The sequence below is a fragment of the Solenopsis invicta genome, chromosome 6 (genome assembly GCF_016802725.1).
Source record: "Solenopsis invicta isolate M01_SB chromosome 6, UNIL_Sinv_3.0, whole genome shotgun sequence".
Taxonomy (NCBI): Eukaryota; Metazoa; Arthropoda; class Insecta; order Hymenoptera; family Formicidae; genus Solenopsis; species Solenopsis invicta.
In genome coordinates, this window is record NC_052669.1 from 25,084,412 (window position 1) to 25,100,688 (window position 16,277).

The 16,277-nt window shown below is 40.5% G+C and overlaps 2 protein-coding genes across 2 annotated transcripts in view; one reads left to right on the forward strand and one right to left on the reverse strand.

Annotated features, from left to right (window-relative positions):
- The window catches only part of LOC105200488 (biogenesis of lysosome-related organelles complex 1 subunit 5), a 99,295-nt gene that overhangs the window by 22,889 nt on the left and 60,129 nt on the right, over positions 1-16,277 (reverse strand). The window lies entirely within an intron of this gene.
- Positions 103-16,277, forward strand: part of LOC105200489 — a 64,823-nt gene continuing 48,648 nt past the window's right edge. Inside the window, exon 1 of the mRNA XM_011168064.3 lies at positions 103-1,731. Within this exon, the coding sequence (XP_011166366.1) occupies positions 1,609-1,731 (123 nt within the window). The 5' untranslated portion in view covers positions 103-1,608. The remainder of the gene's footprint in view (positions 1,732-16,277) is intronic.

Sequence of the window (16,277 nt, forward strand, 5' to 3'; positions counted from 1 at the left end):
ACTCCGTTCGTTCTAGCGTCGCGACGGAGGAAGGACGGACGTGGCGTGCCGTGCTGTGCCGAACGAGGACCAGCGCAGCACAGAGCAGCTGGAACGTCAGAGTGCCCTCCGACTTCGTCGCGTACACATCCCTCCCAGCGGAGATCGTGGCTACTCGTCGGCGACGTGTTGCCAATCGCGTTACGCGATCGTAGGCATACGTGAGAGGGAGTGCGGCAGTACCGGGACCCATACGTCTCTCCTTTTATCCGCCTATCGCACGTTCGCCGGTGGATGCGTTCGTGATACTGCGACTGTCCGAGAAAGCCCGCTCGCTTTCGCAGTCACGAGAAGAGGGAAGGGGAGGAGCGAAAACGGAAATTGAAAACGACGGTGAAGCAATCCAACCGGTGGGACCGGAGGGAGAGAAACTGAACTTCATTCCGCGCGGAATTGCGGAGCTCGCCTTGGAGTTTCTCTCGATTACATCGCCACGGTATTTCTGTTCGTATCTCAGGAATTATCTCTGAAGATCCGTCGACGGAAACGTCCGGTCTGATTATTGGGGATTTTATTACCGGTCACCCCGGTGAGAGGATACCCCGACAGAAAAAATCGCTCTTCTTCCAAGACACCCGCGCGAGAGAAGCGCTTCGCGCAATCGTTCGTAGGATTTCGGAGCAATCGCTACGTGATAACGGCGACTGTCGTCTCTGTTCGATATAATCGCTCGATAGGAATCCTTGGTGAAGTGGGACAACATCCTTTATAGTTTCCTCGAATAACAAACGAAAGGTTCAAGCGTACGGTGGTCGAGAGATACTTGATCGATTTAGGATGAACATCTGGAAGAAACGACGCTTATAAAGTTTTCGGTGTTGGTGGTGCGTCTTTTTACGCGCGGTGCTCGGATTTTTGCTGAAAACCGCGTGCATTAAAAAAAAAAAAATCAAAGTGTGTGGAAGAGAGTGGTGGAAGATCGCGAGAGATCGAGCACGATGCGCTGAAGGAGAAGCGTCGATTATTGCGGGTCAAAAGCGGGGCGGCCTACAGGCGCGCTGAACATTAAGTTAAATCGCTTCAGCAGCGAGAGCGGGACTGGTAGATAGTGTAATAGTGATAAGACGCAGTGAACGAGGGTGAAAGAGAGAGAGAGAAAGAGAGAGAAAGAGTTGGACAAAGCGAAGTCGCGTGACCTGGTCAACTTGATGATCACGATATCGCTATGCTGCCGCGAAGTAGCGTTTTGCCGTTTGAATAAAAAGAAATCTACGCATAACGTGACGCGCACGAGAAGAGAATAATACTCGAATTACTTTGAAATATCGCTCAGGGGGAGCGATGCTAGCGGCAAAAGACACGAAAGTGAGAAGTACCCGCAGAGATCTCTTTTGAAGCGCATTACGGGGTCGACGATAACGGTGATAGAACTGAACAGATGTAACTGAGTACGCGCGCGTGGAGAGGCAACGCATACACGCGCGTATAAATAGAAACGTACGGACGGTAGAAAAGATTGAGAGAGAGAGATCTGACGTCCGTGCGGCGCGGGAGCGGCTGTACTAATTGCCCGTCGTAATTGGGTTTTGTAAGGCTCACGCTTAATTAGTTCGTGGTCTAACGTGAACGATGAAGTGGTGCGTGTTGGTGTTGGTATTCGTCGGTCTGACTAGGGGCGATAATGCCATCGATACGAACAACATCTTCAATTGTCCGGAACTCAATGCTCAAGATGAGATAGACCTCGACAAGGTATGTGCGCTGCCTTTATCATTGCTCGCCATCGCTATCGCTCCGCAAACACGGTGGAAAGAACGAGTAAAAATAAGTATTTGCACGCCCCGCGTCTCCTGTCTTTGATACAGTTTTATAGGGAGAAATAAATCACTGCGCGGGGTGGCTCCCCATCAGAGTACGATTCAATTTGTAACATTGGAAATAGAGCATATCGTGCGGCAAAATGACCCTTTTTCATGCAAAATTGTCCCGGGAAAAATGGGAGCGCGTACGAATACCTTCTTATTCTTTGTAATTTTTAGTGTACCTTCTGAGGTACATTAATAGTTAATTAGATTTTTTTCTCTCTTTTATGTCTGTTATAAATGTAGAGTGCTGCTCATATTTTACCGACGATAATATTACTCTTTGTGAACATTCACATATATTATAATTAAGAATTTTTTCATCCTTTTAAGAATTTGTTTTAGATTTTTCTTTCTACTTAATAGACTACAGGATAATGGAACAACAAAACTAATACTATTTTAACTTAAAAAAAATAAACTTATTAAATATTATTCTAACCAGTAAAATTTTAATATCAAAAAGTGTATTAAATTTGAATGGCGCTTGGATGAAAATTCACTGAGAGTAGCACTCTAGAGTTAACTTACTTTCGACTCTTGTCAGAGGTACGCAGCGTTTGAAAACATTTGGAGAACGCGTCCGTTTTTTTTCGTTCTCATTTTAAAGAGCGCGCGCCTGAAAAAGAATGATAATTACGAAAAATTCGCATTTTTTTTTTCTTTTGCGACATGGTAACAACATGTCCGGCTGTTATACACAAGGTACATAAGATAGCGTTCGGACAAAATGTCTCGGTAACGGGATAATATATCAGGCTTTTAATATGTTCCCCGTCACGAGCATTACCCGATGCCCGCCGATAATTCACCGGTGCGTCATAAGCATCACTCGTGGCGGCCCGTGCATGCATTTGCCTTAATATAACTTTTGGCGTTCTCAAAAATACCGGAAGAGACAAATGTTTGTCATTGTACAAACGCGTCATTACCCTCGCGACATCGTGTAACTAAAGTTCTTCAATATGATTTTATATACTGCCGCGCAAACACATTGATCTCGACGTCAATTAATTATTTAGTTTAATTTTCACCTCTCATTAAATAAAGATAAACTCTATTAATATAACATCAACTGTGTCATTTGCTCTAATCTAATACGCTTCATACATTAATAAACGCGTCATAAACGGTGCCTAAAACATTCATAAATATGATAATGGACGCATTCGATGCGCAAGAGACGTCCGTGTAATTAAAAATTTGAAAATAAGTCTCTTTTAATCAATCGTCAGAAAATACAGGTAACTCGAAACGCAAAATCGCAGTAATAAATTGGATAAGTCAATCTAAATATATTGGACTTGATACGTAATATTAATAATGGAAGAGACGTATCGTTTTAAAGTAACATTTGTGTTATCAGTGAAAAATAGTAGCCGTGATATATAGTCGGTGGAAGGAAACAGAAATCGTCGAAAACGGCTCGTTAGCTCGGTAATATTTAGCTTCATGCTCGAACCTTTGTGTTATATTCAAGCGTTTGTACAGTACTCTTCCCAATTTGCTCTGTCTATAGATTTTATATGCTAAAAGAGGTGGGAATAGAACGACGTTCGTTTTAACATTGATGTTTATCGTACAAATGATTGAAAATTGAAAAATTTTATCAAATTTTAAGTTTTAGGAGCATAGTTGCACTGAAAGAAAAGAGAGTTCGACAACAACAATCAAGCTTTGTTAATATTTAATAATTATACTAATAGTAACTAAACATAATAATAATAACCGCGGTTATTAAATATATGATGATATTGACTGAATATGAAATTAAAATTATTTCACCAAAGTAATCAGTAATCATTTAGGCTTGATTATTATTATCAATCTTTTTTTCAGTGTGGGTAATAAACGTTTTTCGGTTAAGTTCAATGTTGATCTAACGGATTACTTCAATCCCGAAAGTCGGTCGAGTTTTTCTTTGTTAAATGTGCATTTCAAAGACACTGTAAAAGGAAAATCGAAAAACGTTGATCTTGTTATCGTATCGTTTGTATGCGCGATGTGTATGCTCGCGCACTGTATGTGCATGTACGTGCAACATGGCACGTTCATTGATTAAACCAGATTTAACGGCGCTGTGTGTCATGGCCTCAAAAAGCGGGTCAACCATTTCTTCCTTAACGAAAAAACCACCGAAATTTATTTCGCCGGTTAATGGACGCGAATTTGCATTTTTCTAGTACATGAAATGCCACTTTCAGCTCGCGTTGCGCGTTTTATTAAAGTAATAAAGGCGACTTACGTGATCAAACAGACCAAAATTCGCGAGTGAGAGCAAATGAGAGCCTAATCTCTTGCAATCGCGATGAATTAAAAAAAAAAAAAATTTTTTTTTAAATTGCCTCTTTCTGAGCGCAAAGAATACAGTCGTACACAAGCGTTACAATTGGAACGTACAATCGTTATGGACGAACCGCATAATGGGTTCGCAGTTGGGCGCAGCTTAAAGTATCGTTAATTCAAAACAATTACGAGTTCCTGGCACGCTGCCTCTACGAAGTTGTCGAGCCGCTCAGGCTTATATAGTTACATGCGGAGTGCATTAAGTGCCAGTCATAATTTAAGCGGCCGCGTCCAAGACTTGTAATTCCAATCCCACGAGAGGTTACACGTAATAAATGAATCACTTTTTACCGCGTGCATAACTCTTCGTGATCCAACGACATGCATTAAGACGTCGGATGTCGTAAAAAAAAGTCAATGTCCAACTAGAAGTGTAAATATTCGAAGAGTCATGTCAGTCGATTAACTCGAATTCAACTACAAATTTAAGTATTCGTATTATTACGAGTATTCGAATTCGGTGGAATTATGCTATTCGTTAATTGGAATACCAATGTCTCTATTGGACATATTAATCTATACATAGAGATTTTGATATGGAATGTCGATGCTTGTTGGGCACACGAAGCGTGGAAGTTGTTGAAGTAGTGTTGGCCTAGAGTATCACGCGGGATGTATTAAGTGGTCGTTATGAATTAAATCATCGTGTTCAAGACCAGCTATTTCAATGGAACAAGGTTATCCGTACGCTAACTATGGCTAGATGCCGGGCTTTCTAAGTATGCGATATATTAGGGGCAATCAATAATCTTAAAGCAACTACGATTCTAACGTAGATCGAACGCTCATCCGAGAAAATATATTAAGATTTTAGTTCAAATATTCTCTGAATTGCTTGCATAATTTACTTATTTAACTAAGTTAGAATCTTGTGATGTAAAAATGGCTTAGATTACTTTAGAAACCATAAATAATTAACTCTACAACATCAGAATACTTCGACAAAGTGTTTTTATAATTTAAATTTAATGAATGGAACTTTATTTATCAATACCATGCCGAAGCTAATTGCAGAGTTCTCTTGGAAATTTGTATACCGAAGCGATATTAAATTAATTATTTCTTCATTACCTTAATTGGTAAGGAATGCTTTGATATTGTTCGACGATATTTTTATCCATAAGTAACACGGGTTAAACAAGTACTTGACTCAAGTTTACAACTAATTCCACTAGCTACATTGTGTAATGAATAAATGCAATCAAATTAAAAAAATAATGTATGGCTCTTATTTCAAGAAATAAAGTTTTTATTTAAAATTACGGCGATTTTTTCACAATACTTTTCACCTTTTGTTTTCTGTAGCACAATTATACCAATTTTTTATTTATTGCGGATTTATTTTATTGCATTGCCACCAGTTTTCAAATAAATTTGAATTTATTGTAAGTTCAATTATTTTGGTTTTACCCTCCCCTAATACAAATTAAAGAGAAAGAGAGAAATAGAGAGAAAAAAAGCAACCGGCAATTGCACCGATGTATCGTGCACACGTTCGCGAGTAAACCCTTAACAGAATTTTCTTCCCTACGTATTTCATAAACTATCTTATGCCTTCGTTTCAATGCGCCGCCGAGTTAACGACCGAAAGGCTACGCTTTCCCGCATCCTCTCCCACATCCACCGCACGAACTGGACGTTACATTATTATCAAGGCTCCCATCGTACGGTAAGCTCTCCGTACGTTTCTCTCTTCGTCGTCGTCGTCGTTCAATAGGACTCCTATGAACTGCGCCCTACAGCAATGAGCTAAGGGGAGAAACCCGGCTTGTCTACGATCTACGGGATTAGAGAAATAATATCTATATCTGAGAAAAGCGGAAGGTAGAGCGAGAAAGAGAATGAGAGAAAAATTTGAGGGATCTAAAAATTATTTTTTCCGAAAGAAACTTCAGAGTTTTATAGTTTCAAACGCACATATGTTTCTTATAGCCAAATAAATAACATTTTTTTGTTTCTACAATTTATGGCAAAAAGTCGATAGCTAATATTAAAATGAAATTCGATGATGAAGTGGTAAAAACGGGTTGAGTGTATCGATACGATCATATCGAATTTTAAAAATTCCAAATACGTTTCGTATTTCGTATTGGCCAGCATTTTATATGAATAAAATGCTAGCCAATTCGCGGACTTGCAAAAACGTGTAATTTGCATCGCGAACATTTAACTTTAAACTTTTACCTATTTTTGAATTTAGGAGATCGTTTGTCATTATTTTCAGAAAAAGGAGCGTCTAATGACTCTTTCCGTGAGACCGATTTGTTATCCGTGGTGTTGTTGCGCTTGTATTTCGGGGCAGTAGCTCTAGGAAGTAGCATGAAATAAGCTGTTCCCGTAAATGGTTCGTCTGTCATGTGTTGAGAGCGAGCGTAACGGTAAACTGCATCTGTAGCGCTTTCATTTGCAACCGCATCGTAACAGCGAACGCAAAATCGCTGCCACGGCGGGCGTTATCTTGCTTGTAGAAGAAAAAGGGGAAAAAAAGAAGCAACTTTCCTCCGTGCTTTTCGCTGAAAAGGCTTTTGGTGTAAGTTTTCGCGTCAGACAATAAACCACGGCCATTTCTCATTGTGCCATTTGTATGGCGCATTGAGAGAGGGGTATTCACCGACGACATCGAAATTTATTTCCGGATTTATTCCTTAAACTTTTCGCATCAGTAATTAGCGCGGCTTAGAATTTATTGTGCAAGTAGCAGGTGTTTGCATTATAAGCAGCGAAATTGGGGTGATATTAAGATGCAGTTTCTCACGACGGGTTTTGGGGAAGCTTAAGTTCCACTTAAAGATTAACTTCCGGCGACCATTTCTTTCGGGTTATTAAAAAGAAAAAAAAAAACGAAAAATCGTCATTGAAATAAAGACAATTTCGCGCACGACAGTTCCACATATGGAGCAGCCGATTACTTCGTGACGTGACTATACGCGGAGAATTTTCTTTCCGAAATTAATCTAGAGTTCAAAATGTCACGAACGCGGTCTCTCCGGCGGAGTCGCCGGCTTGTACGTCTCTCTGGCTGGCGGACACGCCGGTGGAACGCGGATTAATGTACGTGCAAGCTGATAATAGTGTGCAAATATAATGTTATGACATATATCGTATGATATATGTCATAGCAGACGGAACGCGAGCCGACACAATCGTGCCGTTCATCTGTCATCACTCCTTCAGAGAACTTGCCCGTGTTCCTTCGCGAGACGGACGAGAAACGAGTCTCTCTACTTTTGATCATTTCCGTCCACGATTAGTCACGCGGATCCCGGTTTATTTTACTTTCCTTTTGCGAAAATATCCGTTACGGTAGCGCGCGAAACAATCACGGTCCGTCAAAATGTCTATCCATCGCTCTCGCGCAATCTCTCGCTGCTCTCTCTCTCTCTTTCTCTCTCTCTGCGAATAATCTCGACTCGTTCCCGCGACCTCGGAAATTTCATAAAGCGCCCGCGCTTACCGCTCTCTTCCCTTTATTTATGGAAATCCCCTTTCTAATGCGGCCGGGAGATCTGAAACTTCGCCCGATCTCGCCGCGTACGAGCGGGGAAAAGCCTTTTGCCTCTTGACGTGCGCGTTTCCGCGCGGCCAATTTGACTAACGCTTCGTAAACTTGAAAAGACCCGGCCTCGCGCAACGTGAGTGCGCGCGAGAGAGAGAGAGGGAGAGAGGAGGAGAGTGAGAGAGGAACGCGGTGCATCACATCCGCGCGATGCTGGGGCGCTATTCTTCCGCACATATCGTTCTCCTTTCGTCGTCGCGACGCGACGGGGCCACGTAAGCCGGTTACGTGAAAGTCTGCGTACTGAATATAAATTATAGCAATAGCGGCGTAGAGTCGGCTTATGGGCAAGCTGTTGCAGCCCGAAGCGCTCACCCTGCTTTGTACAGCAACGCATGCATTTGCACTTCCGAGGATAGGAAAAGGGGGCGGAGAGGGGGACGAAGGGAGGGAAAGAACTTCGGTCAACTTTCTCTTTTGGTCCATATCCCGTATCTGAATTTCTGGTACGAACCCTTCGTCTCGGGCAAACCCTTTGTGGTTGCAATACGTATTCCGAGAACGTTCGGTTAAATAACTATGGATTGTCGCGCGTTCTCTAAAGTTTACTTAAGCTTAGAGCTTCGTGAGCTCATGTAAAAATATGCACATCGCAGATCTCCATTATAACTTTGCGTATACAAATTTTATATGAAACCTCCGGTGCTATCAATAATTCATCGGAAATCTCCGTCCCTAAATAAAGGGGTGTGAGCCTCCGATTCCGCGCGGCGTATTTAAAACAAGTCAGTCGTGGACCGTTCTGTATAATGAAGATGTCATTTAACCGAAAGGAAGATATCTCCGCGATGATAAACGATCCCCATGTCACACGGTGCACCCCCCGACGAAATGTAACGGACAGTTTCTCGTTAGTTAAATATCAAAACCCCTTTCGTCGCTTTTATTATTAATAAAGCTTTCGCGATACACAGTCCTCGCCGTTCTACTGCCAGAGGCTCGCGCCTCAACTCTCGCCTATCGACCTGGAAGAGAAGCTTTTTACGACACGCGCCCTCGAAAGACGACGCTCTAATCCTTTTTCCGCCTCGGAGGAGAATGCGGTTGCGAAAAGACACCGCGGAAAATCGGCGTGTCGCGCCAGAGCGACTCGCGAAACTTTCGGGCGTGCCCCTTTACATCGCGGACTTTTCAATTTTCCGCCGCTATTAGCGATTAACATTAATTCCGTTGAAAATACACGAACTGAATGCAAAGCGACGCGCTGGGCACGCCGCCGTTGCAGCCGGAGTTACGAGCAAGCTGTTGCGGGCGTTGAATTGGTTCCAACGACGTGCCGGTGCACTCATAATTGCAAGCATGCTCGCGTTGGCAGTTTTCCACGAGGTGAAAAAGAGCCGGCCTATTCTTTTGTCCTCTTCCCTCCCTCTCTTTATCGTCCAAAAAAAAAGAAACGCGATATTGTTTTTCAGTTTTTGGTAACAACGTTTTCCCTCGTCAAAGGCGCATCTGCTGATATCGAAAATGATCGTGCGCGCGCAAAAGAGCACGGTCGCAATAAACCGTCTGTCCAAATGCAGCCGTCAAAGAGGGATAAAGTTATGGCTCTCTGTATTATATCGTATGGAAATGTCTGCTGGTGTCAGATAATATAACAAATAATAACGCCAGCTGTGAAAATTATTGGCACTGTTCGTTACGTCGCGTTTCACCGTCGAGGTACGTACGATGACGCGACTGCAGTTATTTTCACGATAAATTTAAAAACGAAATTATTTTAATTTCTCGGAGGCTACGCCATACGCGCCCAAGGGATTTATCTGGAGTTGTACATCGCAGCGACGAAGACTCAAAAAGTCGTAATAAATCCCATGCTTAAATATCTTGCAGTATTATAAGATAAACTGCACGTTTATACGACCCGTTAAGATCCATATTTCGGATATGCAGCGTGAAAACGTCGTCATGTCTCGAGTTACGCGCAAGCTGTCGCAAAAGTTGCATTTCCATGCCGTGTCACATGCATCCGTAACTGCATTCCAGGGACATTCTTCCCTCCCCAGGAAGGAGACCAGTTCTCTCCGTGTCCTATTTCGCGTAGTTCTCTGGACGCTCTTAATGGCATATTATTAAGCATGCGTGTCGCGTATTATGGCAACGTAACGCGCCAATCTGACGAGATTCAGTGGTCCAATAATAAGTGAATATTCTATTGAGGCCCGTCATTCTTTTAAGCGGATTTTTATCGCCAGAAATTTTAATATTTAAAACTTCGTTCTCAAGGAAAGATTTAAATTGTGTTACGAGTGAGAGAATTGAAGCAAACGCGTAAAACTTTTCAGCGGCGCAAAAAGAGACAAAGATTTTTAATTTTTATCAGTATACGTAGAACAATTTTATATTTAATTAAGTTATCATTAAACTAGTTTTAAAATAGTAAAAATCTAACATGGAGAAATTGTATCTCAAGAACTTGAAATGTCATATGATTTACATCATTACGTTTTGATAGAAATAGTCACTTTCAAAATGTACATAATTCTAGCGCGTAACGCGATTTTAAAGAATTTTATTACAAATTAAATTAAAAATTGAAATGTGTAATTAGATATTTTTGTTCTGACAATTAAGCTAAGTCTTTTATAATTATTCTAATAATTAAAAAATATATGTGTCAATTTAATTTTTGAAGAGTACAATTTTAGAAAATAAATTTAGAATAATTAATTATAAATAGCATTTGGTGTGTCGATAAATTTTCATGTGACGTTTATCGGTACTAACACAGGATTATCCTATATATTAGGACTAATATACAGGATTATACTCTGCGTATTAGTTTAAGTAGAGTGAAGTATTACATTGCTGGATTACTGGATTACGGTATTACGACTACTATATTGAGACAGCAAAAGTTTCTAATTTCGGCCAACTTGAAGTTCCTAATTTCGTCCTCCGAATTCGTAGTAACTTGTTCCTGGGTTACATCAAGTATGGTACACATTCGCACAAATCAAATTCCGATCAAATACGTTTACTCCAATCAAACTCTGATTAAATGCGTTTGCAACTAAGCGGCTAAACCTGTTCCATTTAACTGTATATGTTACATTCGTAACTATTTTAATGTTTGGCAAATATTCTGTTTCATCCTCCAATTTTATCGATTAACACCGCGTACAGTACCGGTACCTCTGAATTTCTTTCTTTCTTTCAACCTTGCTTTGGAAAAAAAAACCGAAATAACAAAACCAGGAAATATTTTGGGATGCAATGTTTTGAGAGTTTGTCACTTTGTATTTTTCGTGATAAAAAATGTCAAACTTTTGTGATGTATTGGCGAATACAGCGTAATCCTCACAAATATGCAAAATGTGTCGAATACATTTTATAATTAATATATTATATATTACTATATTCAGTACAAATATAATAATGCTTCAGTATAAATATAATAATTTTTATCCGGATATATAACAAGTACACAAATAAAGATTTAGTCTTTAGGATTAATATTTTAAAAAAATTATCTTAAAAATTTGTAAATTTGTTCAGTTTTTGCCAAAATAAAATTGTTCATGATGTAATGCATATTGATAGAGAATAATTCCATAACCCAGATTAAAATAAAAATGAATGAGTTTTATAATATCTCTCTTATCATTATATCATTTAGAATAAAATATTTTTTTAAAACGATTATCGTCTTCTACGAGTTTCTACATGCAATTCATATTTTTGGGAGAAATATCGTTGTCTTTTCGGTCTTACACAAATTCACTCTGCATGCCGCGGCGCGTTTCGTACACCGGTTTCACGATTAATCCTCTGGGTTTACTCGTTCGAGATCCGAGAGCCAAAAATATCCTTCCTCATATATATATATAGATTCGCGATACAGTGGCAAGTGAGCGAATGGATTAACATAAATTCCGTTTAAAAAGTATACGAGGGAACGTAAAGCATCGCCGCGTCCCCTGTCGTCGTTGCATTCGCTCTTATGTAAAAGCCACCGCAACGACGCGTTTCCCTGCAGAGTAGGTGCAACGGCCACCCATGATGTAACGCTCCGGTGCATCGTCGCGGCCGCGGCGTTCGCTTTTCGAGCCCGTGGAAAAGAATCCAATGTTTCCGTGCCACCGGGCGGAAATGCCCGCTTTTCTTTGTAGCCCGGCGATTTACGATCGATCGGGATTGCGAAGAGATTTATTAGGGGACCTCCTCCCTCTCCCCCTTCCGGCCGCGACTTTGGATCTCGTCTCGATGCGTGTTCGCCGCGTTTGAATAAAAGCCCGTGCCGCGCCCGCGATGAATCGAACTGTCACGGCGACGGCGCGGGAGTATTTCATATAAAATATATCTTCAATTACACTTACGATAACACGATCGTCAATATCGTCGTAGGATGTCCAATTTGTAAGCCGTCCGTTCGCGGTCGGTTTTTATTCGTCGACTCTCGCTTCGCTTTTAATTATTTGCAGCTTCGGTAAATATTGTTAAGTCGGAATAAGTCCTTTGCAGTACGGCGTGATTTTCTAGCTAATAAAGACTATAATTGCCGCACCGTATTACGTGGAAGGGAATTACGCATACCTCGGATCGAGGTCGTTCAATAGGTAGATTTCGAGGGACTGCCGGATTGCGCGCGATCTGTTCGTCGTAACTATCTGCTCCGAACAAAGCGGGATACTCGGGCGATTACTGCGAAATCTATTTTAAATTCGCTTTTAAAGCCGAGGAGAATCCAGGAAGTGGCTTTTCTCCGAGATTTATGACCGTCAAGAGATCAGAGGAGATCTACGCTTTCGCGAATGTCTTCATTGGCAAGAGAGATTTTTTTTTCGGACGTCTAAAAATCTTTTTTCATCTATGCGCTAATTAATGTGTGAGCAATGTGGCCCTGGAGGTCTTGCCACAATTGATAGTCTCGTATTTGGAACTAAATGCACACTTTTAATATTGACTGATATCTCTTTGATATTATTATTGTTGCAGAGTATCTAATTACATATTCAACTGAATATCTATGATAAACCGTAACAATCTATATGTCCGCAACAATTAAAGCAAACTTAATCTAGCATTTAATAGTATTGCACAGCACATTATTTGATTATTCAATAATCAAATATGCTTGCGCGATTATTTGATAATTAATAATTACATGACAGGTTTGCTCGATCATTTACAATTATATAGCAGCCAATATTATTACACAGACTCATAATTAAAAAAAAAAAAAAAAAAGAAAAAATTAATGAAAATTACGTATCTACAACTTCGAGACATAATGTTGCAGTCTCGTGGCAAAATGTAAAGCTTATGTGCGTGCAATGTTGTTAGTCAATGATATATTCAGCAGGCAAAAGCAAACGCGCAATGTCGAGTGACCCTTTTATTTCCCGCGCCATTTGATACTCGTAGAAATACTGGGCGCGTCTATGTCACTGATCAGCCTGATGGGCTCTTACATAATATGTATTCGGTGAATGATCGAACGGTAGCTGTCGAGTGAATCGAGGCCAGGAAGAGAGATGCTGCGAATAAAAACAATAGTAAATGTTCCGTGAAACTTCAGATTAGTTATCCCGCTAATGTGCTTTCAACGCACGCACAGGAAACAATGCGTTTAAATATATAATAACGCACGTGAAGATAACGCCGCGTTACGTACGTACGCGAGAGAAGTGAGGTTGACGTGAAAAACGCCACGCGACATGAAAAAAAAGAACTCTAATATTTGATTAACTTTTACTCCAAGACAGTAACTTTTGATCAAATTTTCTAGCAGTACGAAAACAAGAAGCCGTAGTGCTTCTTCTTGCACTTCTTCTTCGTCTACTTGCGTCTTGATTGGCAATCTGGTTATCGTCGATTCCAATTTATGTCTCGTTAAAAAGTATCTGTAAGTAGAAATGTAAAGTTCCAAGATAGAACTTGTAAGATATACTTAATATGGTTCAAATCTTCAGGTTTCATGGCAATTTTCGACGCTTACTAAAAATGCGTGGAATATCCGAGTTTTTCGTGTTGCGAATTCAGTTTAGATCGTCTTTTCGTTCTCGAAATGAAAGAAGGAACAACGAGCGACGTTTTATCTGCTTTATGCGCGACATCAAAATTTCAGCAAAACTGGGCAATCCTATTGTTTTCCGCCCCGTTAGATTTCATGAAGAATTGATGGGAGTCTCCTTTCAGACAAAAGTGGGATGAGTTAGACGATGGTATTTCGCATCGATTCTCTCGCGAGAGAGAGGAACAGATCGAGAAAGAGAGAATCCTTTATATACGTAACAAAAAGTCAAGTTAAAACGCCAAATAATTTCAAATATATAATTAATAACAATTTTGACATAATTTTATAAATAAGAATAATTTTGATAATTTTATAACAATAATTTTGATAAATTTCATCATTTGATAAATTTGAGTCCCATATTTTCTCTTGCTGCCATTGTGCGGGAAAATTACGTAATCGGTCGTCCACCCACCATTCTGCAAGCGTATAATCCACTTTTTCTCTCGAGGGCCCCGTTGAAACCGCGCAGAAAAATCTAACGAGAGTCAATTCGCGACGAACATTCGATTCGATAGAACAGAAACGAGCTGGCGAACCCGTCGCAAGATCTGCACTTCGCCCAGATTTCTTACGTAAGAAAGAAAGTTTTTCAACGTTTTCTAGACAGCGGTTAACTTGCTGGTCTGCGACATGATAAGAAACATCCCCTTTTTACCCCTCTCCGTTGAAGAGCGGCAGCGCAAAGCCCCTGCGATTCTTTCCCGATCGATCACGATCGACCCGGAAGTCCTACAGATGAACGGGCATTGCTTTTTGTTTCACTATCGTTTTAACACGCTCATGCGAGAGAGAGAGAGAGAGAGAGAGAGAGAGAGAGAGAGAGACAAAGAGAGAATGTGAATGTGTATGTGTTTCTACGCGAGTGTGCGTGAAAAAGAGCTTTTTATTATACCTTGGGGCAAAGCCCCTCGCGGCCATTCAGTATCATGATGCATGTACACATTAACGGATGTACAACGTAACAACGTGAAATTTATATGGATAAAAACGTTCATGCGATTATGGAATTTAAACATGTAATCCGATAATATATGACTTTAGTGTATTTTAGATAAAAAAAAAACAATTAGTAGAGAGATTGGTCTCTAGAGAAATTAAAAGACTTATCACAAACATGTGTAAAATTTTCATGACCGGATTTAATTATGCATTCAATTTTAGTAAGAATATTTATAATAATCTAAATAATTAAAAAATTTATTATGCATACACATCTGCGAGATCTTAATCCATCAATATAATTCAATATTTTCAACGTTAAATATTTATCAATAAATTTCTCGCGAAGAAAAAAAATGAAGCTCAGCTTGTACACATCATTTTACTTTCTTAGCGAAGTTAAAGGGCTTTTCAAACGTAACTTCGTGTAGAGTTACAATTGAAAAAGCTTTTAATTTCAAAGAGAAAGAATGCGACTGTAGTCAAAATCGTAAAAAGGCACAAGAATAAGTACGACAGAAAGATCACGAGAATCAGAATGCGCACATCCTGGGAATCTTTGCCTCTGAAAGCGGATGGCATTAATAAAGCGGTCGTAAGCGCATAATATACATCGCCTTTCTCGATCTCGCTCGCGGTGGAACATTGCATTTCAAGATTGCATCCCCGAGACAACTTCTCAGTTGTGGATATCCGAGGCACGAGGCTCATAAGAAATTTCGGCGTGACTTTTCCCGTGCCTGTGCCCTCGGTCTACGACCAAAACTCAAGCTCTCTCGCGTCGCGGCTGTTCAAGATTCCGTGACAACGGCGAAAATGTCGTATGAGAACGAGGAGAATATTCCTGAGAACACACTTGTGACATCCCGCTGTGACGTCGCGACAACGTGAGCTCGCAGATGCGATCGCTATTTCATATGTACACGCCTGTTCCGGAATGCGCGGTTGCGCAATGTTTTAATAGAAAGACAAAGAACGAAGTGATGAAAATTTTCATTTTTGAGCTGGGTAAGCTGTACTCGAAGGTGGCTATAAAAAAATCTTATTTTTAGACTACTCGGAGAATAGGGGAGAAGTAGCTCCCTAATTTTTGGAAACTTCAATTTCTTTGCGTTAAAGAGGAAAGTTTAGTTAAAAGGAGAAATCTCCCTGAGAATCTTACAAATTACGAATTTTAAATCTGAAATTTAAATTTCCAAACTCGGCAAGTTCGCTCTCGTGTAAAGAGATGCAGCAGATACCTCTGCTACTACCGGCGTATATCTCGCGCAATGTCTGTGTTCTCTATAACATTCGAATTTGAAGAAAGTTTGCCCATATTTGCCCGTCATTGTGCGGATGCGGCGAAGGAAGATGCCTCTCTGTCTCTCTTTGCGACAGACAGGGTGCTGAGCTCGTTTGTATTCAAGATCCGCGTTGTCTGACCCGAAAAACAAAGCGAACAAATCGGAGACTATATTTTCTGAAGCAAAGGCACGCCATTCGTGACATGCGTCTTGCCGCGACGCCAAAAAAGAAATGCAGACTTTCACGAGCTCCTCAGAGAAGATTTCAGCTAGATGATGTCGCACACATA